Genomic DNA, 24409 nt, shown 5'->3' with positions numbered 1-24409 from the left:
GAGGGACCTTGTGAGTGACAAACTCAGCAGCAACGTGTGACCTCTGCGTTAAAAATTACAAATACTGTGCCCAGATGCAGCAGAATGAGACAATTATTTTTTTAAATGTGGTTTTAAGTGTTTAACAATGCCCTCAGTATGAAAAATGGGAAGTGAGGTGTCTTGTGGGGGGGGTTGGAAGGTAAAAAGGTGAAGTTTTCCCATGTGTTGTCTGCTTGGTTTGGAAATATTTCCCCGCAAAAGAGGAACTGTGGGAGCTCCCCTTCAGAGCATTCCAGCTCTGCTATCTCCCCCACCGGGGTTCCAGTCTGAGGGTGCATTTTAGAGAATCCTGGAGTGGTTTGGGTTGGAAGGGACCTTAAAGCTCATCCAGTTGCAAACCCCTTCCTTGGGCAGGGATACCCTCCTCTAGCCCAGGATTTACAGCTGTAACAGAGCACCTGGTGAGTGTGAAGTGGAATTCTTAGGGAAAACACCCCAAAATTCAGGCTGTGCCTCAAACAGGAACATCAAAAACTAAGTGGTGACAGGATGGGAGCAGAAACCACCAGTGTTTCCTGGCCACTTTTCCCTTTGGCACCTGCAAAGAATTCCGAGAGCGGGAATTTGCCCCCGGATTGCGAAATCAACCCCGCCGGAGCCAAGGGCAGCCCCACAGCTCCCACACACACATCCACACCAAGGCAACACTTCCCACTAAATTCCATAAAATATTAGGCAAAACTAGACATCTTCCCAAAAAAAAAAAACCCCAAAAAAAGTGCAGCCCTTCCAGTACCAGACAGCGGGGTTGTGTCTCTGGAGCAGAGTCTTCCCACGGCATTCCCAAGGGGACAGGAGCCCATCCTGGCCGTTGTGAGCACTACGGAGTGGCTGGACACCACAGGGACACGTTGTGCGTAACTTGTGCGTATCTTACAGCTTGAGTAGTGCACAGGGTCCTACTACAGCTCGGGAATTGCACTGCAGAGGGAGGAGGAGGAGGGAGGAGGGGAAGCTGTGCAAGCAGTTCAGGCATTGTCGGCTTTTTTGTCGGATTCTTTGCTCGAATCCTGCTTCAGTTTGTAATCAGCCAAGGCAGCCTTGATGGCGTCTTCAGCCAGCACTGCAAAGGGAAAAATAAAGAGGATTTTAAGGACAATTCAAGGGCTTTTAGGATGTAAGATGAGGTAGAAAGAAAAGCAGGCAGCAGTGAGCAAACAAGACATGCAAGCACAGATTGATCTTAGGAGTAGAAGCTGAACGGAATTCCTAAAATACTGAATTCCTATAATGCTGAATTCATGTAATACAACTTCAGATAATAATACATTCAGAATCTGAGCATTTGTTTTCAGCCTGCTCAGCCACGGGCTCCAAAATATTGAAGAGATCTGAAAACTCTGGAATTACCCCTGAAATCTGAACAAGAAACTGTTTGGAAAACAGCATACAGAAGCATCTGTGCTGTTCCTAGAGTACCTGAGATGCAGGGTTTTTACTTACTGGAGCAGTGCAGTTTGACAGGGGGAAGGCAGAGTTCCTTGGCAATATCTGTGTTCTTGATTTTCAGCGCTTCGTCAACCTGAAACACAGGCAGAGGTGGTCATGGGCCCTGTTGTTTGTGTTTGCTAAGAAGGTTTAACGCTCCAGAGCCAGAAGAATCCACAGGGGAGATGATCCCAGCTGCCCAGGGCACTGAGAGATGTGGGAATTAAGGAATGTCTGACTGACGTATCAGTGTCACAGACTGTCCCCATCCTGGGCTGCTCCAAGCCTGCTGATCCTCTATCACAACACTGAGGGGCATTTACTGCTGGCAGAAAAACCAATCTAAATGATCTAAAGGCTCTCTATAATTAAAATTTCTGCCCTCAGCCTCGTTATGCTCATTGCATAAGACACCAAATAGCTCCGTGGTGGAATCACTGTCCCTGGAATTGTCCAAAAACAATGTGGATGTGGCACCTGGGGACATGGTTAGTGGCAGACCCGGCAGTGCGGGGGGAACGGTTGGACTTGATGTTCTTAGAGGGCTTTTCCAACCTTAATTGGATTCTCTGATGGTTGTTGTAAAAAAACAATTATTGCCCTACAACTGAAGCCCTGACACTGCTGGCAGTCACTTCTACAGCACGAAGCAGTGCAGGGATTCCCTGGAGAGCACTTCCTACACGATCCCAACAGAGAACACGGGTGCGTGGGAAGCTGTGAAGCTTTCCCGGAGCTCCCTCACCGTTTTCCCTTTGACCCACTCCGTGGCCAGCGAGCTGGAGGCGATGGCCGAGCCGCAGCCGAAGGTTTTGAAGCGGGCATCCACAATCCTGCCGTTCTCGTCCACTTCCACCTGCGGGAGCATTTTGGGGACACTTTAGCGCCCGGTTCAGCTCAGCCAGGTCCCTCCACCAGGGGCCCCGGGTAGCGGGACTGGCCCTGCCCCGGGCACAGGGCACGGGCAGGGCGGGCGTGAGGGAAGCCCATGCTGTCCCCTGAGGGGACACGGGCAAGTTTCACCCTCGCAACAGCCCCATGTGACCCCACCCAGGTGCCAGCAGGTTCCCAAGGTCACCTGCAGCTTCATGACATCGCCGCAGGCCGGGGCGCCCACCAGGCCGGTGCCCACGTTCTTGGCATTGCGGTCCAGGGAGCCGACGTTGCGCGGGTTCTCGTAGTGATCCACCACCTGCCAAGATAAAGCGTCAGCGAGGGCCACCCCACGCCCCCCCCCGCCCCTCCCCGTGTTCCGCTCGCCCCTCACCTTCTTGTGGTAGCCCAGCGCGGCCGGGGCCGGCCCGGGCCGGGGCCGCAGCAGCGCCGCCCCTACCGCCCTCAGCGCCGCCATCTTGACTGAGGGATGGGCGCCGCCCGAGTCCCCTTTATAACCTCGGCTGGGTTGGCCACGCCCCCAGCCACGCCCCAATCACGCCCCTTCGCCCCCGGAGCCCGCGTCTCACCCCGGTCACAGGTTCACCGCGCAGACGGCGCGCGCGCTGGAGGCCGCCTGTGGGAAGGGCCTCGCGCTGTCTCTAAAGCGATCAGTAAATAAATAAACAAACGATGGGCAATCAATCGCGACAGGGTTTTTATCGCGACAGCCGGCGCGTGTGCCGCATGCGGCGCCACTCTCAATATGGCGGGCGAGCGGCGCCGCGCACGCCACGGACCCTCTCGGAGGCCCCCTGATGGCCACACAGCGGGGTGCCCTCGGCGCTGCCTGAGCCACGGACCAGAAGACAAAGGGTCGGACCGCGGCCGCAGTCGGTGCAGCACGGCCCCGCAGCGCGGACGAGCGCGGGGCGGGGCGCGCTGAGGATCCCCGTTCTTCCCGCCCGGTTCGGCCGGCGGCGGGGCGGGGCGGCGGGACGGGCGGCGCCGGGGCAGCCACGGTGGCCGGGGGAGCGCGGCGGCCGGCGAGCGGAGCTGCATAAGATGGCGGCGGCGGGAGCTGAGGCGGCGGCCGAGGAGGAGAAGCGGCTGCCGGAGGGAGATCCCGAGTCGGGCGGGGACTCGGACGATGAGGGCGACTCGGACTCGTCTGGGGACGGCGAGGATGAGGAGAAGGAGAATGAGGCCGAGATCCAGCGGCTGGAGGAGCAGGTGGGCCCGGCGGGGCAGCGGGCGTGGCGGGAACGGAGGATAATCCGTGTCTGTCCCGGTAGTTTGGTGCTGGGAACTGTCAGGACGTGAATTTTCATGGTCCTTTTGAATTTCTTCCTAGTTGGGATATTCCGTGATTTTATGCCGTGAATGTTTGGAGTCTCAGATGAAAATTGACCGGCTTGGGTTTTTTTTTTTTTGAGAGGGAAATAAGAGGGAAGTCCTAGTAGACAGTTTGTGTTCATTCAGCAATCTGAGCCGGCTGCTCGCGGTTTTTTATTGCCTTTAAAGAAATGAAAACACGATTCTCTCTGTGACCAGTGGCGGGACCTGAGGGAACGGCCGGAGCCGTGTCAGGGGCGAGGTTGAATCTGAGGAATCGCGGTGTTGTCTTGGCTCTGTGATCACGCGATGAGAGCTGTGTTATTTGTTTCCTGACTCCTTCACGTCCGTCACTCAGCAGTGCTTTTAAAATTGTTTTTTTGTTCTTTTTTTTTTTTTTTTTTAAGCTTTCCATCAATGCTTTTGACTACAACTGTCATTTGGATCTGATCAAGCTGCTCCGGCAGGAGGGAGAGCTGGTGAAGCTCCGCAGAGCTCGGCAGAAGATGAGCGAACTCTTCCCCCTCACTGAAGGTACGGAGCATCCTCTGCTCTCCACAGGTGAAGCCTCACCTGTGCAAGATGCTTCAGTGGTGAAATAACACATTCGGGCCGGTTTTCAGCACCCTCTGTCAGGGAATGTGATCAGAGCCCAGCCAAAAGTGACATTTCACAGGCAGGCAGCAAAGAAAATTCCCTGTTGGTGGAAGTTGTGGATGGTCCTTGCAGTGGGGGGTTTCTCTTTTTACTCATAACACAGAGGCAATGGAAATACTGCAGAGGCTGCTCTGACAGTGGGATTTTATTCTTGGAAAGGGATGGGGAGGCCCTGGCACAGGTGGCCCAGAGAAGCTGTGGCTGCCTCATCCCTGGAAGTGTCTAAGGCTGGGTTGGATGGGTCTTGGAGCAACCTGGGAGGTGTCCCTGCCCATGGCAGGGGGTGGAATGGGATAAGCTTTAAAGTCCTGAGAAATTCCAACTTCTCCCTTTAGTAAAAAGGTGCTTGTTTAGCACCGATTTAAAAAGTCTCCACCCAACTGTTACTTGAAATTAATTAGGAATTGTTGTGGAGGTTAAAATTCCTCTCTTTGCCTTGCTCCCTCTCCTTGGTTTCAAGTCTGTTGCTAAAAACTCTGATGAAAATCTCCCAGAGTGGGCGTAACTTTATTATTTCTACATATTAGTGATGGGTTCTAAATTTTTTCCTTTCAGAAATTTGGCTGGACTGGTTGAAGGATGAGATAAAAATGGCTTCGGAGATCTCTGAGAGAGAGAAGGTTTATGAGCTGTTTGAAAGGGCTGTCAAAGATTACATCTGTAAGTCATTCAGAAATGCTCTAAAATGGGTTGTGTTACATCCAGATTTGGCTTTTTTCTGTTGTAGGAAAGTCTCTTCCTTCTGTTACAATGCAGAAATTGGGTCAAAATTTCAAATTGAGTTCTAAAATCTGAATGTGAGGCAATACAAGGGAGGGATGGGGTGTCTGGTCTCTCCATTCCTCAGGAGCTGCTGTAGCTTAAAATTTTGGGGATGAATCACTGAGTGAGTTCTTTGGGAATTGGGGTAAAGAGCTGGCAAAATGAAGCCTGAGGAAGTGGAGGGCTCGGGAATGTGGAGGTAAATCCCCCTCAAAAGCTGGGTACAAAATGTCACATCAGTGACATTACCTGGTGTTGGTGGAGCCTTGGGAAGAAGGGATGGAGGTGAAGAACTGAGGAGGTGTCCTCTGGATCTGCTGGGTTGCATTTTGGGTTTGGAATCACTTCTGGAACCCAGGGTAGCCCTAACATGGGGGTCCCTGACTGGAATTTGGTGTTGACGGGAATGGTGCCAGGCAGCCAACGCTGTTCTCCCACCTCCCCTTCACCTTCAGGATTCAGCTGCTTTAGGAGTTGCTGATCAGGGAAGTTCAGGAGTCTGGAAAGAGGAGGAGGAGCTGCTTTAATCTGAATTATTCCAGAGTGTGACAGCTCTGTGGTCCCAGCTCAGGGAACAGGAATTTGCTGTTAAGGCATCTGGGTGCATCCCTGCTGGGGCTTGTGTGGCAGAGGTTACAGGCAGGGCCAGTCACTGTCAGCAAAACCACAGGAGTGACTCCTTTCAGAAGGAAACTGTGCCTGCTGCTGCTGAACCAACAGCATAAACACGATTCCCAAATATTTTAACTTCATTGGATAAAAAGGAACATTGCCTTGTGTTTTTTTTTAATTTATATGCAGCAAATGAGGCATTTGGGAAGCAGAGCTGCATTTTTTTTTTTGTTGTCGTTGTTATTATTATTTTTGAAAAGATCAAATCACCTGTTTCTCCTGACCTTGCTTAGGTCCTGAAATTTGGCTGGAGTATGCCCAGTATTCCATTGGAGGCATTGGTCAGGAAGGAGGCATCGAGAAGGTCCGGTCCATCTTCGAGCGGGCCCTGACGGCCGTGGGGCTGCACGTGACCAAGGGCACGGCCCTGTGGGAAGCATACAGGGAATTTGAGAATGCCATCCTGGAAACAGCACAGGTGAGCCCATTCCCCTGGGCTCCCATCCCCCCAAAAAAAGCTGTGGTGCAGCTCCTGGAGTCACCTGGAGCTGTCTCTTGTGGAAAAGGGCCTGGCATGTCTCACAGTTGTTTCTTTCCAGCCCTCTGCTCTAGGAAAACCATTCTGTGTGTGTTTGGCTGGTAAAGTAATGGGTTTGTGTTTAAATAAAATCCTAAAATCAGCTCCAATCCAGGAGCAAAGTTTGGCTCTGCTGCTGGTTGAAATGCCAAGAGCAGCTTTAAATTGAAATGTTCCATTATTAAACAATGTTCTGTGGCTGTTTCTGCACAGAGTCAATCAAGTTTACATTTCTAGACTGTTCAGCTTTTAACTCATTCACTATTCCACAGTTTGGGACTTTTGGATGAGGGTGGTTTATCCCTGGAATGTACAGTTTGATGTCTGCAAAAATGACCTTTCCCAGATGGCCAGAATGGGAATATTTCTTCATTTTTGATAATTTGCTACGTAAGAGATGGAAGTTAAAAGATGGCCCTGCTCATGGTGGCAGTGGGAACTGTTTGATCTTTAAAGGTCTTTTTCAACCCTGTTCTATGGAATCCCTAACAAAGGAGTAACAGGAGAATGTCCTTTCATTCCCAAACACAATTAAGGCTGGAAGTTTTAGATCCTCTCCCCACACCCCAGGGATTTACTGAAACCCTCTTTGGCAGCACAGTGGACTTGTGAAATGGCACAATCACCTGCTGCTTCCTTGTTCTCAGGTGATCAATTCCCTGTGCTTGTGTCAGCTTTCGGTCAGGAATGCTCTTCCCATTCATCCAGCTTCCAAGGGGGAGCAATTCCCAAGTTTTAGCTTTCCTGGCAGTGACTGAAATGCAAGTTGGCCCTGTGTGCCCTTCAAGGATCATGTATTCACTTGGATCTCAGCTCATAAACAATTCCCTCTCGTGTCCATCAGCTGGGGCTGGAGGGAATGGATTGAATTTCCCTGGTTTTTTGCTTTCAGCCAGCCCCTGGCAGCATTCCATCCCCGGAGCAGCAGCAGGTGCTGTGCAGCCAGCTCGAGAAGATCCACATGCTCTTCCGGCGCCAGCTGGGGATCCCACTGCTGGGTAAGGGCTGGAATGCTGGGAGAGAGGGCATGGAGCAGCTGGGTTACAGTGCTCCAGGCATCAGGATTCTCCTGGCACAGCCACACCGAGTGCAGCTGGAGGTCTTGTGCCCTCTTGGATGAGGCACAGATCCCTCTGGATCAGGAGCGTTCTGAGTTGTTGGAACTTGGGTCACCTGGTTCAGAGTTTGAGGGAGTTTAGTGCAAGTGAGGGGCACAAAATGTGAGTTAAAAATGAGGAATTCAGCTGTGATTGCTGCATGAAAACTTTGGTAGGGAGTATCTGTTGGAATTCTGCCTTCCCTAGTTCCTGCTTTAAGCTCCTTGAGTCCCTTTTCTTGCTCATGGGAGAAAGTTAAGCACAGTTCTTTTGACTTCATTTCCATCTGGAAAGAATTTGGGTTCTCTTTTCTCTAAAGCTTTGGGGGAAATATTTTGCCACTTTGGTTTTCTAATTCCAAATCAACAGCTTTAATATAACTTGCCCTGAGTTTGTTACAGGACACCGTGTGGGATGAAGTGTCTGAACCCTTTAAGAATGCGGCAGTGTGACATTTAAGGCCAAAGGGGGATAAAAATTTAAATATTTATTATAAATAAATTATAAACATTATGCACATTTAAATATTTATTATAAAATAAATTATAAATATTGCATAAATAAAAAGAGGAATTTGTCTCAGAACTAAACATAGGTTAAAATATGAGTTTTTAGTTTCATGAGCATATTATTGATGGGATTTCATGTTTTAATAGACATGGAGGCTTCTTATGCTGAATATGAGGAGTGGTCAGAAGAGCCCATTCCAGAAACAACAATAAAAAACTACAAAAAAGCTCTACAGCAGCTGGAGAAGTGTAAACCCTACGAGGAGGCACTGGTAATGCTGGCATTTTCACCTTCCTTTAAAGCTAAGAGGGAGTTGCTTTGGAGTGATTCTTTTTTTTTTTTTTTTCCAAATTTATTATTTTTCTAGTCCCCAGCTAGGGGACTTTGTCAGCAGTGGGAATTTTGACAATTATATCCTGGGAATACTGGAAATTGTGGAGTGCTTTGAGTGTGCCAAGCCACCCTGAGGTGCACATGAGGACTCTGGGTGTGTTTTCCAGTATGGGGCTAAGGGGAATAAAACCAGGATTTGACTGATTTCAGACCCATTCAGAGGTGTATGAAAATCAACAGCTGCTGATACAGGGACAAATTTCTTGTGTGAAATTTTGCACAAGACCTGCTCTGAGGAGCAGCTGAAGTGTTGCAGAGTGTTGCTTTGTTGAAGAGTTTGATGTTGTGTCTCCCTGGTTGTTTTCCAGCTGGGTGCTGAAACCCCAAAGCTGGCAGAATACCAAGCTTACATTGATTTTGAAATGAAAGCAGGTGACCCAGCTCGGATTCAGTTGATCTATGAGAGAGCTTTGGCTGAGAACTGCCTTGTCCCAGATCTCTGGGCACGCTACAACCAGTATTTGGTAAGGAAATAAACCCGTGAATGTTTGCAGATTTATTTTCCTGCCTTTACTTTTGGGGTTTTTTTTAATCTCAGTTGCTGATAAACAGCCAGTAAGTTCTACCTCAGTCCTGTCCTTTAGTCTGTAAATCCTCCAGAAACTGATTTTCACCTCACCTTTGGTTTCCTGCTGTTTTCAGGGGTGTCTTTATTGCTCAAGTGAGCATTTCTCACTTTTCTCTGCTCCAGCTGTGTTTTCTCTGCAGAATCACAGGGTGTGGGCACTGCAGTGAACCCAGATGTTCAGCCCCTCTTTCCAGGGGGGTTTGTTAGTGCAGTTTGAAGCTGATGCTGAACTCCAGAGGCAGGACAGAAGGTGGCTGGATTAAGGGATCAGGGTGACTCCCTGCAGGAGCTTATCCAGGCTCAGTTGCTCCGTCATCTCTTTTCTCTTCCCAGCTGGACACAGCAGGTTGCAGGTGGAACAACACCTGCACAAACAGGCTGGGTGTGCTCCCTCTTTGTATCCTTGACATTCTAGGAACAGTTGGGAATTCACTCAGTGCCTTTATTATATTTATTGCTTTGGCAGAAAACACCTCACTGGCCTGGTAGTTCTCTCCTGAGCATGTTCTTCCTCACTGGAAGGTGTTCACTGGGTTTTTAGGAATGTAGAATTTAAAATACCCATCTGAGCTTGTCAAACATAAAATGAAAGTGCTTTTTAGGTGAAAGGCTTTAAGGTGTTGGCTCTTTATAAGTTGGAGTTTGGCTGGAGTGGTCTCTCTGGCTGACAGGAACTTCACTTTCCCTTTGTGACTCTTTCAGGACAGGCAGCTGAAGGTGAAGGAATTGGTTTTATCCGCTCACGACCGCGCTGTCAGGAACTGCCCCTGGACTGTTGGGCTGTGGATTAGGTACCTGCTGGCCATGGAGAGGCACAGGGTGGAGCACAGCATCATTTCTGGTAAGGAAAGAACCAGGAAATACAGCTCAGGGCTGCTCTCTGCACTCCAAACAGCCTGTGACAAATGGGACTGGCAGGATCTGTTCTCACCCTGCTGCAGGTGCTGCAAGGGCAAAGCTGCTTTGGTTGAGCAGCTTCACCCTGAGCAAGCCATGAACAACTTGGAGTGAACATTCCTGAATCCAGCTGCCTTTCAATTCACTTCCTAAACCAATTTACTGTATAGTGCTTTTTCCTCTCTTCCTAGAAACCAGTGGTGTTTGTGTAGGTATTTCTTTGTGCTATCACTGCAACTTGCTAATTCTGACAGTATTTTTTCTCCCTTTTTCTTCCAGAAATATTTGAAAAAGCTCTGAATGCAGGTTTTATTCAGGCAACAGACTATGTCGAGATCTGGCAGGCCTACCTGGATTACCTGAGGAGAAGGGTGGATTTTACACAAGGTCTGTATGATAAATACAGAATAAATATCTAAACTGTTTTCTTTGTACTTCTTGGATATTACTTAAAAAAAAAAAAATTAACAGCATTTTCATCTTTCACAAAAACTACTTTCTGGCCAGTTAATGTCTATAAAAATAGGAATTTGCTTGGTTTGCTATTGCAAAAATGTCCTGCCTTATATTTTTGATATCTGATTTTTTAAATTACTCATGTAGTGAGTTTTACTCGTAATAAAGTCATAAATTTAAGCAGTGATAACAACAATAAGAAGTAATTAATGTAATTCCCCCCTGCTACCCAATAAAATCATTGTGCCTGTTAAGGAGAAGGTTTTATTGGGTGGGAAATGAAAACAAAATTATCATTTTAAGGCTGTTCTTTCTTTTTTTTCTGCAGACTCCAGTAAGGAGCTGGAGGAGCTGCGCTCTGCATTTGCACGAGCTGTGGAGTACTTGAAACAAGAAGTAGAAGAAAGTAAGTGAAATCATCCAAATCATTGTGAAATCCTTGTTTTCTCCTCTTCAAAATCATTTTCATAAAACCAGTTCTCCACACAATGTTTGTCTTCAAGAATCTTGAACATTTCAGAAAGCTGCAGATAAAAATTTCATCTCCGTGTGGGACCTGGTTAATAAACACTTCATTTCCAAGAGCCAAGTGCAACAAACAGCCCTTGTTTTTCTTCCTAGGGTTCAGTGAAAGTGGAGATCCATCCTGCACCATCATGCAGAACTGGGCAAGAGTTGAGGTGATGTTTCTCTCTCCTGTATTTAAATTGCTGTACCTGATAAAATGGATGTAAAATAAAATGTCTTAACATTCCTGCCATGGAATGTAGTAATTTCCCAACCCCTTTCCCTTCTTCCCCTGCTCCCCTTCCTTAACACAAAGCAAGTGCTCAGTCTGAGAAGTGATCAGGTACATTCATCAACCACAAAAGGAAAAATTCAGAAACAACTCTCTAGTTTCTTTTATAATGACCAAAATCAAATAAATGTATGTGGGAGCCAGAACTGAGACTAATGGGAGATGTGGGCAGGGAAGGATTATTCAGTAGCAGGATTGTGTCAGGTGTTTATTTTGATCACTCTAAGGCTCCGATGTATCTTGCTGGGTCTGTCTGCAGCATCTGGGGTTTTTTTTTTTTTGGTTTGGGGTTAATGATGTTGAACAAGTAATCCTGAAGGATATTTTGGATGCTCTGTTCCAGGCCCGCTTGTGTAACAACATGCAGAAAGCCAGGGAGCTCTGGGACAACATCATGACTAAAGGAAATGCCAAATATGCCAACATGTGGCTGGAGTATTACAACCTGGAAAGGTAAGAGCTTGGCTAATTCATCTTTAGTCCTCACCTGTGGGAGAAAACAGTTTAGAACGAGTGTGTTCTGTTTGGGTTTACAAAACATCTTGGAGGTTCTTGGAGCGGCTCTGCTGTGGGTTCCAGAAGCGTTGCAGCAGCTGGGGAAGGAGGGAGAATGTTTGCATGGCTGGAATTCCGTGTGGTTTGGTCCTTGAGTGCCCTGTCCCTTCCTGCAGGGCCCATGGGGACACCCAGCATTGCAGGAAGGCCCTGCACCGAGCAGTGCAGTGCACCAGCGACTACCCCGAGCACGTCTGCGAGGTGCTGCTCACCCTCGAGAGGATAGAAGGTACCTGGGCACTGGCAGGGGGTGATTAAGTGACAAAAGGGCACCGAGTGACAGGCAGGAGGTAATTAATTGGCTGACAGAAGGGAACTAAATGACTGGCAGAAGGTAATTAATTGCTGCACCTCTTAGCCAGCCTGGTTAGGCAGAGGTGACACACAGGCTTTTGATCCCATGTTTTGTGCTCCACTGAAGCCTCCCTTTCTTCTCACTGCTGGCAAATCCACAGACAGCTCTCTTCTTCCTTGCTTTTCTGAAATGACTGGATTTTTCCATGCCTTTTGGAGTCTTGCATTATAAATGAGAGGTTTCTGCTCTGCTTGGCTCTTGGTTGTTTTTTTTTTTTTTTACCTTGCAGACCAGTTGTTATAATTAGAATTTTCATGTATGATGTTTAATATGAACAGCAAGTGCCATGAACTCAGTGACTCTTATTTTTCCAGAATTGTATCTTGGAATTATGAGAAAGCTAAATAAAAGGCTTTTTTATTATTATTATTATTATTATTTTAAATTTATCCTTTAGGAACACTGGAAGACTGGGATGCAGCTGTTCAAAAAACAGAGAACAGATTGGCTCGAGTGAATGAACAAAGAGCAAAGGTCAGAACTTTCTGTGAGCTTCCAGAGCATTTTATACACCTTAATTAAGTCCATGCTTCTCCAAATGTCACATATTTAATGTGCCTTCCCCCAGATAAGCCTGAAATGCCTTCAAGCCCTAGAACTATTGATTTTTACTTAAAAACTATGATTAACAACCTCTTGCTGCTTTTTATCTTTCTCCTTTTGCCCCTTGGATGGCCACAAGAGTGATGTGCCCTCCAGGAAAGCTGTGAGAGCAAAGAATTGGGAAGTGCTTTAAATGATGTGCTGGGGTTAGGAGAAAACCCTCTGGGTTCAATGCTCTGGAAAATGCTCTGCAATCTGCAGCCAGTGGGGGAAAAAAAGAAATCAATCTTCTGTGTTTTAGGCTGCTGAGAAAGAAGCTGCTCTGGCAAAGCAGGAGGAGGAGAGAGCTGAGCAGAGGAAGCAGGCTCGGGCAGAGAAGAAAGCTTCCAAAAAGGCCAAAAAAACCAGGATTGGGGACAAGCGCAAAGCAGATGAGGATGACGAGGGTGAATGGGGACAAGAAGAAGGTAAAAATAAAATTAAATGAAAATTTCAGACCTCTGGCAACGGGTTTATTGCTTGTCTTGTGGTAGAGGGGGCTGAGGAATTGCCAGCACTGGTGTCTTTGCAGGGCTGCTTTCTCCTGGGAAGTTTGCAGTGTGGGAGTGAAATGCAAACAAGGCTAAATGGTTTTATAGCGACAGAAAAACAGGTTTATAAGAACTTCTAGAGTTTTCTTGGGGTTTCTTACTTTGGAGGGATATTGTGGGGTTTTTTTTTTTCCTCCTTAATTTTCCTTTCAAGTCATTTTTCTGACTCATCCTATCATGCCGAGCCATGTGTCTAAATTGGGTTATTCAGGATTGTGGCAGCCTCTTGGAAGGTGGGAACAGAAGACTTTAATAGGTTGTTGCCCCTGGGAGTTTTGTGAGCTTTTAGATTTATTTTTTTTTTTTAAGAACAACCATTAGACAAAGAAAAAGAACATGAATCAGCAACTGTCAGTTGTGACTGGCTGAAAAAAGGAACAAATATTCCAGTTGCTTTCATCTAAAGCTGTCTTGGTGGAATAATCTGTTGTTATTTGTTCTTTAAAAGCTTGGAGGGAGGTTTTCATTTGGTGTCTTTAAGACCTGTCATTGTATTTGTGGTTCCATGTGCGATTTCCAAGCTCTGCAGCGGGAATGGAGGGCAGAGGAGTTCCAATAGGGAAGGAAATGGGGTCATTTTTTTCTAACAAAGCCTTTCAATCCCATCAATCAGAGCTGCCCAGCAAGAGGCACAGGGGAGAGGGTGATGGAGTGCTCCCTGAAGAGGACATGGAAGTGGAGACCGGGCTCTTTGGGAGAAGTGAAAAGCCAGATGGCCCAGCAATCCCAAAGGAAAAGGCATCCACCAGCCGCAAGGACATCCCCAAAGTGTTCCACGACAGCAGCAAGGATAAAGTCACTGTGTTTGTCAGCAACCTCTCCTACACCATGGCAGAGCCTGAAGCCAAGCTGAGGGAGCTCTTTGGGAGCTGTGGGGAGGTCGTGGAGATCCGAGCAGTGTTCAACAACAAGGGCACCTTCCGGGGCTACTGCTACGTGCAGTTCAGGGAGGAGGAGGCTGCTCGGCAGGCCCTGGCCTTGGATCGCACGGCTGTGGAGGGCAGGCCCATGTTTGTGTCTCCATGTGTTGACAAGAACAAGAATCCTGACTTTAAGGTAAAGTTTGGTTGGTTCCTGTTGGACAGTGGGTCTGGGGAGGGGAGTTGGTGGAGTACCTTGTGTCCAGGGTGCTCAAATCCAATCGTGTTGTGCTGCTTTAAACTGGTTTTTGGGACTTCTTGGATCTTCTTTTACTTTTGGAGACACCAGGATTGACATCATTTACTCAAGATTTGCAGAAATCTGCTGATCTGAGCAGTTTAATGGTGGGACCTACCCAGGTTCAACCTGTGAAGAGCTTTGTTGGTTCAGTCTCTCCAGCATTTTGTTACCCAACCCCCTGGCTGGGGATGCTGTGTACCAGAGCTCAGTTGTGTAATCAGTGGATTTCTGCATTCTGGAGTTCCTGCACAGAGAAATTCAGTGTTCTCATGGTGACAGCTGAGCAAGAAGACATGATTATAAATACATTATTACAGGAATTGAGCTCTGATCCTCCTGGATCCCTTCCCACTCAGGATATTCTGTGATTATCAGTTGTGAAGGGTAGGGATGTTTAGCAGCATTTACTTGCAAGTCCTTGATGTATCTTTGCGTTGATATGCAAATATCTTCCAAAACACTACTCAGGGCTTTGAGGCACTTTTGGATCCCACAAACAGGAAGTACTTTTGGGGTATGAGATGAAAATCCTTGGAGTTTCTGGCTGTTTTTTGAACCAACATCTTTTTTGTTGCTCCAGGTGTTCAGGTACAGCACTACCCTGGAGAAACATAAACTCTTTATATCTGGTTTGCCATTTTCCTGCACTAAGGAAGAGCTGGAGGAGGTGTGTAAAGCCCATGGGAATGTGAAGGACATTCGGCTGGTCACCAACAGAGCTGGAAAACCCAAGGTAGGCATCCATAACACACTCCTGGTTTTAAGAAGTCCTTCAAAAAGAAGCTGCTCGTGAAGTCTGGAGACAAAAAGTTGGGTTTATCAAGTTGCCAGTGTGGTATTGCATTAAAACTTGTGGAAAAGCTTGGATTTATAAAGCCCAGTGTGCCTTTGTGCAGACAACCAAGAGGAATTTTTCCAAAATACTTCTTAAATTGCACAAGGAAAATGGGATGGAGGGGGAAGTGTTGACAGCACTTTGAGTATAGTAAAAACAGGCACGTCTGTGAAGGATTGGGTTTTAAATAACTGGCTAGATGGGGTTTGCCTGGTGCAAGCAATTCCCATCCTCCTTTCCTCAGTTTCCTGAGGCTTTTTTTCTGAATATCTGCTGCAGGAAGGGGTTTGCCAGTGAGAAATGAGCCCCCCTCTCTGACAGGGCTCGTTATTTCCATCCTGGAATAAATGACTCCTTGTTACATAAGGGATTCTAAACCAGTTGCTGCTCTGCCAAAACTCTACCTGACACCTGGGCTGTGTCTGTGTGGTGGGTCCTGTCCACAGGAGACATCCTGGGAATGGTGGACATGGATTTAAATTGAATTTTCTTGTCCTTTGTGCCACCTCAGGTGCAGTTCCTGCTGTGTGCACACCTTGCAACGAGTGCTCTTGGGAACCCCAAGTCTTACTCTGAGCTTAGTTTGAGTTGGGATTGTGTGTAAACCACAAATAAATGTATTTTGGGAAAGTGATGTAAAACCTGATGCCTCTCCTGTGAAACTGGATAATCCAAAAATGCAGCTTAAGGCTTTGAATGTCATTTAAAAGAGGAACAGCAGGGAGAGGTGATGCCCTTCTCTGTGGGAGCCTGCCATGGTGCTTCATTATATTTACTTTAATATAAGTAAAGAAATAAGGTTTTGGGGTGGTTCTTTTTTTTTCCCACCCATTAGGGCATCAGAAGTGAGAGATAAGAAATAAAGGTGGTGAATAGAAATATTTTTTTTTTTAGCTAAAGAAACTGGGACTGAGCCATTTTCGTTTCCTTCCTTATGAATTCCTTATCAGCTGTTACAGGAGCACTAAAACCTAACGGAGGACCTTTCTACCCCTTATTTTTAGGGCCTGGCTTATGTGGAATATGAGAACGAAGCCCAGGCCTCACAGGCTGTGCTGAAGATGGATGGGCTGACAGTGAAGGACCACGTCATCAAGGTGATGATCAGCAACCCCCCGCTCCGGAAGCTTCCGGACAGGCCCGAGCCTGGCAGGGCCTCCCTGCCCCTGGCACCACGGCAGATTTATGGAGCGTGAGTGAGGGAGGGATTGAGGGAAGGAGGGAGGGATACCTGGCACTGCCTGGGAAGGAAATGATGTGTTTCTTTATATCCTAAACTTCAGGAATCTTATCTGGAATCTGGGGGCTTAGAAAAAGGAAGGAGAGGGACTTTTTATATGGGCAAGGGGGAATGGCTTCGCACTGCCAGAGGGCAGGGTTAGATGGGATATTGGGAAGGAATCCTTCTCTGGGAGGGTGGGGAGGCCCTGGCACAGGTGGCCCAGAGAAGCTGTGGCTGCCCCTGGATCCCTGGAAGCGTCCAAGGCTGGGTTGGATGGGGCTTGGAGCACCCTGGGCTAGTGGAAGGTGTCCCTGCCCATGGCAGGGGTGGAACTGGATGATCTTCAAGGCCCCTTCCAACCCAAACCACTGTAGGATTCTGTGAATCTGAAAAAACATTTAAAAGGTGCTGAACCATAAAAAAAATGGGTTGTTGGATTGATGAGGAAAAGCAGGTTTTTAACTCTTCATCAACAGAAACAGCTCGGTAGTGAAGGGGGAGTATCAGGCAATGGCCGTCCCCTTGGATCTGATGGTGGCACCTGATCCCTAATAACCTCCACATCCTCTCCCTCTGGAGAAGCAGCCATTGTTCCTAGTGAGCATTAAGGCTGCTCCTTCAACTTTCAGAGTGTTCCTGTATTGGATGAGCCCCTGTGGATAAACAGAGCTTCAATCCTGGGGACTGGGGGCCATTTGTTGTCTGCCAGACAAACAGCCCCATGGAAAGCTTTATCCTGAAACAAATGACAGGAATAATATTGAAATGAGGACTCCTCATAGCAGACAAATCCTTGTTGTTTCCCAAGCTAAAAGAGTAGGTTTCAATGGGAATTTTTTCCCTTCCAGGCGAGGGAAGGGAAGGACACAGCTCTCCATGATGCCCCGGGCGCTGCAGCGTCAGAGCAACCTTGTGGCCAAGGCTGAGAATGGGATGGTCCAGAACTCACCAGCAACGTCCTCTGACCCTCCTGCAGAGCCTAAAAAAATGTCCAATGCTGATTTTGCCAAGATGCTCCTGAAAAAGTGAGCGAGGAGTCTGCACTCAGCGGGTCTGGTCCAATGTGAAATGCCTTTCTGGAAGCCATGTTGTGTCCTTAAGCTTTGCAAGGAGAGAACACCCGTCCCAATCCCGTGTAAATACTGGACTGCTGCATTCCTCGGGATCAGTGGAGGATGGCACAAATCCAGGTGGTTTTGGTTTTGTTTTTTTTTTTTTCCTCTAAGAGCAAAGAGTTACACTTTTGTTCTGGTGAAATGGCGTTATGCGATTCCTCATATTGAGGGTAACGAGGGGGGAAACATTTCCTGCACAGCTTAGATGCCACATGGAGTTTTTTGGAGTACTTTCCAACTATTTTCTCTTTCATTAACGAATGAGATGCAATGGGAGGACCTCAGCAAGCTCCACTGGTCAGCTCAGATTGGGATTGCAGACATTCTCTCTGCCAACAGCCCCATTCTCCACCCAAACCCACGCACGCAGGGACTGTCATCTCCTTCCATGCAGAATCCTACAGCAGATGCTCCAACTTCACCACAATGGCCTCTTTTAGTATTGGGCGAGTTTCTATACATATGTGTGTATATGTAGATACACAGATATACATATATATGTATCCAGTTCCTGTTCTGTTCCAGTTGAGCTGTTTTTTATATGGTGTATTTGTAAAGGACATTGAGATGATTATTTTTAAGTGGCAGGAGCTGATCCTTAGGTGGTAATTTTTGTTTCCCATGAAACTGGATGTGCTGTTGCTGAGGACCAGGTTTTTGGTTGTTTTTGGTTGTTTTTCCTAGCTAGCTCATGTCTTTTTGCAGGTGGTTTCTGTACGGTTTTTGTACAACTGTGAAGTGCAAGCTGACGTTTCTCGGTTTATTAAACTCAAGTTCTCAAAGGTTTTCTATAAATACTGTTGCTTTTGTTTAAATGTGGGTGTTGGAACTGCACCTCTCCTCTGGCAGCTGGTGGGTGATAGTGATGTACCTCACCTCTCAGGTGTGCTCAGTGTCCCTCAGGCCTTGAAGCAGCACATTCCATCTGCTCTGAATATCCTGAAATCACTTCAGTCATCACCTCAGACTCTCAAACAGTGGTGTGATCTTGGATAGAAACATTCCTGCTTGTCAACTACCCTGGAAGTCACCACCCGGAGGGGTGGATGTGAGGGGGGACCCCAGTGCTGAGTTCACTTGTACCACACAAACACTGCTGCAAATAAACACTATTTTCTGTGCTGATTTCACTGGGCTTTACTTTGAAACGATGAGTCTGCTCATGTCACGTGGTTGAGGGAACCAGGATCTGTCTCATGGCCTTTCCTCCCCTACAACCACTTAGTTCACTGCAGCCAAGTGTTCTGAATACAGCCTCTTCCAAGCCAAGACTTTCATATTAAAATAGTTTATTAATCTGTTACTAAAATAACATTTCCCCCCGCCCCCAGAGCTCTAAAGTGCATTATTTATACTCAGGTTGCACTACAAAAATAACATGCTTTGTAAGGACAGGACACCTTTCCTCTTGAACTGTCTGCTTTCCCTGGCAGCAACACTCAGTGCAGAGGATTCCCAGTCTCATCCTGCTTCCTGCTTCTCTAAAACATGTCCTAACTCCCTGTTCTCAGGTAAGAGAGTGTTAAAAGGGAAGAAAACTAAGCCTGGGACAGCTTTTGTCAAGGGGTTAAATGCTCTAAACTGGGATTTTAAATGGAAGTTGGGTCAGCTTGGAGGTGGTGGGATCAATGATGCTGTTGCACAGCTGGCAGGTTTGGGGTGGGGAGATCTGTGGGTCCTTTTCCCTTAAAAACCAAGGAAAAAGTGATTCTTTGAACTGCTCAGCAGCTCCAGGCACTGCACTGCCCCTGCAGCACACAGAGGCCTTGAGTGATTCTTGACACATTTATCAGAGTAATGACATGACCAGTGATTAATTGTGGAAGTTCCCATACGTAGACTAAAGAAACTGAAGGTTTTGGCAAACTTCCTGTACACATTCTTCCCAAACTGCCACAACTGGCGTCTCCTGGCTCTGCCTGATGACCTTTTCTGCCCACAGTTCTGCAGACAAGCTCCTTCCAGCCCCTCCACTGAAATGCCTAAGGACAGTTGTGCTTTCCCAGGGCTCCTGTTGGCTGAGGTGTTTTCTGAGTCCTTCTCCGAGTAAGTCAGAGCTTTTCTCCTCTTGTTCCACTCCTATGACCTGTAATCCCAAGAGAAATACTTCCCACTTCGAGTACAAAACTCACCCCCAGGAAAGGCAGCTGAAAGTAAACATGCAAAGTGCCACGGAAACAGAAATGGGAGGGGAGAGATGCCTTTGGGCTGGAGTTCAGCCTCCTTCCTGCTCAGTACGTGTGTGCCTGACACCAAAGTGTCTGATGGACACAGCTGGGACAGTGCTGTTCCTTTGTGGAACAGGTAACACAAAACCAACTCAGTTCAGCCTTCACTGAGGTCAGACAGTAGAGTTGACTGCCTGGGTGAAGGGTTGTGATTGAAGCAGCTCCTCAAAGCTTAATTTTAAGGAGAAATTCAATTTTAGTTCATCTTTCTGAGCCCTCTGGCACCTCTCCCCACCTCCTTCCAGTGCACAGCCACCATCACCAGTTCCGTTTGGCATCGTTTATATAAATAAATTATATTAATTTAATCAAATGTAAGACACTTTAAATAAAACGCTCAACTGCCACCTCCTGTCCAGTCCTTTCCCAGCAGCAACACTGAGTGGCTTGGAGTTCTGCTCTCCCATGGCTTCACCAGCTCCTGAGTGCCCCAAAACCCTCAAGTCTTGACGGGGATGGTTTGTTTGCAGCCGGCGGTGCCTCCCGCCTCGGGCAGGCCCACGGAGTACTCGGTGGTGGCGATGAGCAGCATGTCCAGCGTGGTCTCGGTGCACTTGGCGATGAAGCGGATGAAGGGCCGCACATCGCCCTCGTTGGCCACCTCCAGCACGTGGTAATACTCGGCCCGCTGCTCCTTGCGGATGGTGATGGGCGGATACCCCGCCTGCATCAGGATCAGGTTCATCAGCAGCCGCGAGGTGCGGCCGTTGCCGTCCACGAAGGGGTGGATGTAAACCAGCTTGTAGTGCGCCAGCGCCGCGAACTCCACGGGGTGCAGGCTCATGGCGTCCTCCGAGTTCATCCACTGCACGAACTCCTCCATCTGCTTCTCCACGTCCTGCGGGTGCGGCGGGATGTGGTGGCCCACGAAGACCTGCGTGGCGCGGAAGCGCCCGGCCTCTACGGGGTCGGCGTAGCCCAGCACGCGCCGGTGGATGTCCAGGATGTCCCTGCTGGTGACGGAGCCGATGCGCGACACCAGCGTGGTGTTGACGAACTTGAGGGCCGCGTGCATCCCGATCACCTCGTTCTGCTCCGCCAGGCTCTTCCCGGGAACGGCGTACCTGGTCTCGATGATGTGCCGGATCTCGGAGAGCGTCAGCGTGTTCCCCTCGATGGCCACCGTGTGGTAGATGTGGTGGTAGTAGGATTCCTCCATCACCCGGCGCAGGGCCGAATTCCCCTTGGGAATGGCCATCACCTTCTTGACCTTGCTGTCGATGATGCTGAAATACCTCTGGTCGATCTCCTCCACCAAAGGCAGCGTCCGGCCCCGGTTGCTCAGAGCTTTCTCGTTGTGGGGGGAGATGGTCAGAGCTTTGGAGTACAGATAGTCGGCCTGGAGGATGTCTTTTTCCTCCTCGGAAAAGATCCCAAACTCGTTCAGGGCATCCACGTAATCCGGGTCCATTTTGAGGGCGTACAGGAAGAGTTTGTGGGCCTTCTCCCGCTTCCCTTGGCGCTTCATCTCCAGGGCTTGATTCAGAGCTGCTCTGGCTTCCAACTTCACCTCTGGAATGAAATGATAACAGATAAAGGGCAGTGAGTTTTACTGAAAACCTCTGGACATCTGGATTCCATGATCCTTGTGCCTCCCTTCCAACTCAGGGTATTCTATGGCTGTCCCTGTTCACTGCTACAAAAATTAACCAAAACCAGTCTTTAAGAACTGGAAGAGAATTCATGTTCCAGCCTTTTCCAGGTTACAATCCCACAGGTTTAGGCCATGTTTCCAGGCCGAGTAGGAGGCAGCAGAGCCATTCCTGGCAGGAAGTGTGGGGAGGCAGGACCTGTGGGCAGCAGGCTCAGGGTGGCCACAGGTGGCCACCAAACTGCTTCGTGTGGGAGGAAACAGTGCCTCAAACACGTTCTCTTGGCATTCTTTTAGGGGAAATTATACTGTTAACGTTGTTACGTTGGCTGCCAACAGCACTCCTGTTTTCCCACTGAACTATCCAATGTTTTCCCAGCAGTAAGAGCTTTAATGCAAACAAAGATAACAGTGCTGGAATCATAATAATTCCTTTAAGTGTTTTCCAAATTAACATCCTGGCTGATACAGGCCATGACCACAGCCTGACTGACATTGCCTGAAACGCTGTTCTGTGCCAGCCAGGATTTCAGGATTAATGCTGTGTATCCCAGATTTCTGTGCATTAAACACCTCTCTGTGTTCCAGTTACCTCCACAGAACTTACTAGTACTGAAAACATGAGGAAAACCTTTGGAGAGATGGAGCAATGCCAGCACAGGGCCCTGGAATGCAGTCAAGGAGCTGGTGAGGACCTGCCTGATCTCGGGGGCATTTACAGGCAGTGTTAATTGCAGTTAATTGCAGTCTGTTACCATCAGGGCACAGCATCACTCCCATCAGAGGTACAGGACATGGCTGGGAAGGGGGTGAAGGTCTCTGGGTTGGGGTTGGAAGTGCCCTCTGGAAATCACCCACTCCAACCCCCCCTCAAGGCAGGGTCACCTGGCACAGGAAGGTGTCCAGGTGGGTTTGGGATGTCTCCATAGAGGGAGATTCCATGACTCCCTGGGCAGCTGTCCCAGTGCTCTGCCATCCTCATGGAAAGAGGTTTTGCCTCATGTTGAGGTGGAACTTGTTGTGTTTCAGTTTATTGCTCCTTGTCACCGGGCACCACTGAACAGAGCCTGGCACCATCCTCTGACACCCCTTGGAGATGTTTGTATGGATTGCTGAGATTCCCTCCAGCCTTCCCTTCTCCAGACTGACCAGGCCCAGCTCCCCCAGTCTCTCCTCATCACAGAGATGCTCCAGACCCCAAATCATCTCTGTGGCCTCTGCTGGACCCTCTCCAGCAGCTCCTTGTCTTCCTTGGTCTTAGGAACTCGGCTGTACCCACCCAGGACCCTCTCACCTGGGGAGGCTTTTCCTTTCAGCACCAGCAGCTCCAGCCCCTTGGAGGTCACGCTCAGCTCCGTGCTCTGTCCCGAGAACCTGGTGATTCCCGAGGAGCCCAGCTTACTCTTCAGGAAGGAGAGGCCCTTGAGCACAGCGTGGCACTGGTTGTCCACGGCAGCCAGCGGCAGCAGCAGCATCACCAGGGAGCTCAGGAGCAGCACAAGCATGGCCGCCCACCGGACACGGACCCACAGGGACACCCATTGGAGCTCGGGATCCGTCGCCATCGCCACGAGATTCATCCTGCTTCCAGCACGGACACCTGGAGCATCTCCTTTCCCACCGCTCCCACCTGGGAACACACCCAGCTTTAGCCAGCGCTGTGTCATGGGGTAAGAGTGGCTTTGAGTTTTGTGTTTGTCACAGCTATTGGGGGCTGTCGCGGGCATCCTTTGCCTGCCACCTCCAAGCACCGTATGGGATCTGCTGTGCATTACTGTGACAGCAGCAGCAGGAGGAGCCATGGATGCTCATGCAGGGTGGGCACCAGGCTCTGCCAGCCGGCTCCGCGGGGATCAAGGAGCTTCCCATCCCCTCCCCACCTTCCTCCAGGCTTCTGACCCACCCCCCTCCAAGCCCGACGTTCCTGCACCACTCTGGAATCCCTCCCCATCCTCCGCTTCTCCTTCAGCCACCGCTCCCTCCTCGAGCCTGAACCTCGGCCAGAATTCCCCCCTCAGCACTCCGGGTCCCCTCGGCTCCCCTCTGCCCGGTACCCCCGGTGCTCCCCAGGCCTTCCCCCGGATCCCCTCTGCCCAAGACCTCCGGTTTTGTCCTGGCCGCCGGTCGGCGTTCCCCGGGGTCCCCCCGGTGTCCCCCCCCGTGTCCCCCCCATGTCCCCTCGGGTCCCCCCGGGGTCCCCCCTCACCTTTGCCACCTCCCGGCGCCGCCCGCTGCCGGCTCCCGCGGCCCCGCCCCCGTAGCCCCGCCCACGCGCCCTGCCATTGGCTGATTCGCCCCCCAGCTCGTCTCCCATTGGCTGTCGCGGCGGACGCGTCTCTCGCGCTCCTCCCACCGCTTCCTGCACCGGCTTCCGGGTAACGCCGCGCCCCGGGCGCGGGAGAGGCTCGTGGAGGGTGAGCATTGGCCAGAGCGCACGTCAATCATATGGAGGGCAGCCAATGAGAAGGAAGGGTAGGGAGAGGGCGGGAGCGGTTGCCATATAAGGACTTGGCGTGATGTTGCTAGGCGACGGGAGCGCGGTAGGCCCCGCTTGGGGCTCACAGAGGGTTTAATTCCATGGCCATTTCCATGGAAAATCACCTCTTTCTGCTGATACAGAGTTCCCGTCGCCTATCCCTGGCCCTTCTGGAAAAGTACTCTTTATTTTTGGCCTCAAGTAGCAGCGTACCTTGGTGTTTCACGCCTGTGCGTCTCCCTTCGCTGGGGACAAGGATTAGGAGGAGATGGGACAAAAGCTGAGGGAAAATAGGATGTTTTAAGAAATTCCAGGTAACGCCCTCTGATTTCAGCATCTAGCAAGGTGATAGGGTGGTCTTCTACCAGATGCTTACACAGGAGACCATCACCAGCAGGGAAAAATAACCTGGTTTGTCAAAAATAAATTTAGGTGATTTAAACTGCATTTCAGAGGAGACTGAGGGGACACCTCCACAGATATGCCCATGCCCAGCATCCCGATCCACGTCAGCATCAAGCTGCCCCCACTCCATCCTGCTTCCTCTGCAAATGGCGTTTCCCAGAGACAATCCCCCTTTTTGGGCTTGTTTTCAGCAGGAAAAGCAGGATCCACTCTCTCGGAGCTGGTGTTCCCTCAGATGTTCATTGATTTCACTGTGATTGGCAGAAGCAGCTGGATGAGCTCGGATCAGCCATCATCCCTAAATCAGCCTGACAGGGATCAGCTCTG

At 49.3% G+C, this 24409-nt stretch overlaps 3 protein-coding genes across 4 annotated transcripts; 1 reads left to right on the top strand and 2 right to left on the bottom strand.

Annotated features, from left to right (window-relative positions):
* Positions 1-75: 75 nt before the first annotated feature.
* On the bottom strand, positions 76-2846 carry ISCU (iron-sulfur cluster assembly enzyme). The gene is made up of 5 exons (XM_039561068.1): positions 2738-2846; positions 2549-2662; positions 2216-2326; positions 1486-1564; positions 76-1105 (listed from the first exon to the last, which is right to left on the bottom strand). Exons 1-5 carry the CDS (start codon positions 2819-2821, stop codon positions 1011-1013), a joined length of 483 nt encoding a protein of 160 aa, XP_039417002.1. The 5' UTR covers positions 2822-2846; the 3' UTR covers positions 76-1010.
* A 526-nt stretch (positions 2847-3372) lies between these two features.
* Positions 3373-18507, top strand: SART3 (spliceosome associated factor 3, U4/U6 recycling protein). The gene is made up of 19 exons (XM_039561065.1): positions 3373-3576; positions 4086-4212; positions 4891-4995; positions 6003-6187; positions 7179-7284; positions 8040-8164; positions 8595-8750; positions 9557-9695; positions 10031-10138; positions 10536-10613; positions 10829-10887; positions 11350-11459; positions 11678-11790; positions 12314-12390; positions 12761-12926; positions 13663-14105; positions 14791-14943; positions 16050-16237; positions 17116-18507. Exons 1-19 carry the CDS (start codon positions 3409-3411, stop codon positions 17294-17296), a joined length of 2787 nt encoding a protein of 928 aa, XP_039416999.1. The 5' UTR covers positions 3373-3408; the 3' UTR covers positions 17297-18507.
* On the bottom strand, positions 17473-23450 carry FICD (FIC domain protein adenylyltransferase). 2 transcript variants are annotated; one of them, XM_039561066.1, is made up of 3 exons: positions 23408-23450; positions 22496-22831; positions 17473-21122 (listed from the first exon to the last, which is right to left on the bottom strand). In XM_039561066.1, exons 2-3 carry the CDS (start codon positions 22779-22781, stop codon positions 20050-20052), a joined length of 1359 nt encoding a protein of 452 aa, XP_039417000.1. In that variant the 5' UTR covers positions 22782-22831; positions 23408-23450; the 3' UTR covers positions 17473-20049. The 2 variants fall into 2 exon arrangements, with proteins under 2 accessions (XP_039417000.1, XP_010396598.2); XM_010398296.4 differs by lacking the exon at positions 23408-23450 and having other exon boundaries at positions 22496-23187.
* Positions 23451-24409: the final 959 nt, after the last annotated feature.

This window comes from Corvus cornix, chromosome 15 (assembly GCF_000738735.6).
Source record: "Corvus cornix cornix isolate S_Up_H32 chromosome 15, ASM73873v5, whole genome shotgun sequence".
Classification (NCBI taxonomy): Eukaryota; Metazoa; Chordata; class Aves; order Passeriformes; family Corvidae; genus Corvus; species Corvus cornix.
Note: the sequence above shows the minus strand (reverse complement) of the source record. Positions and strands in the feature narration are given on the sequence as shown.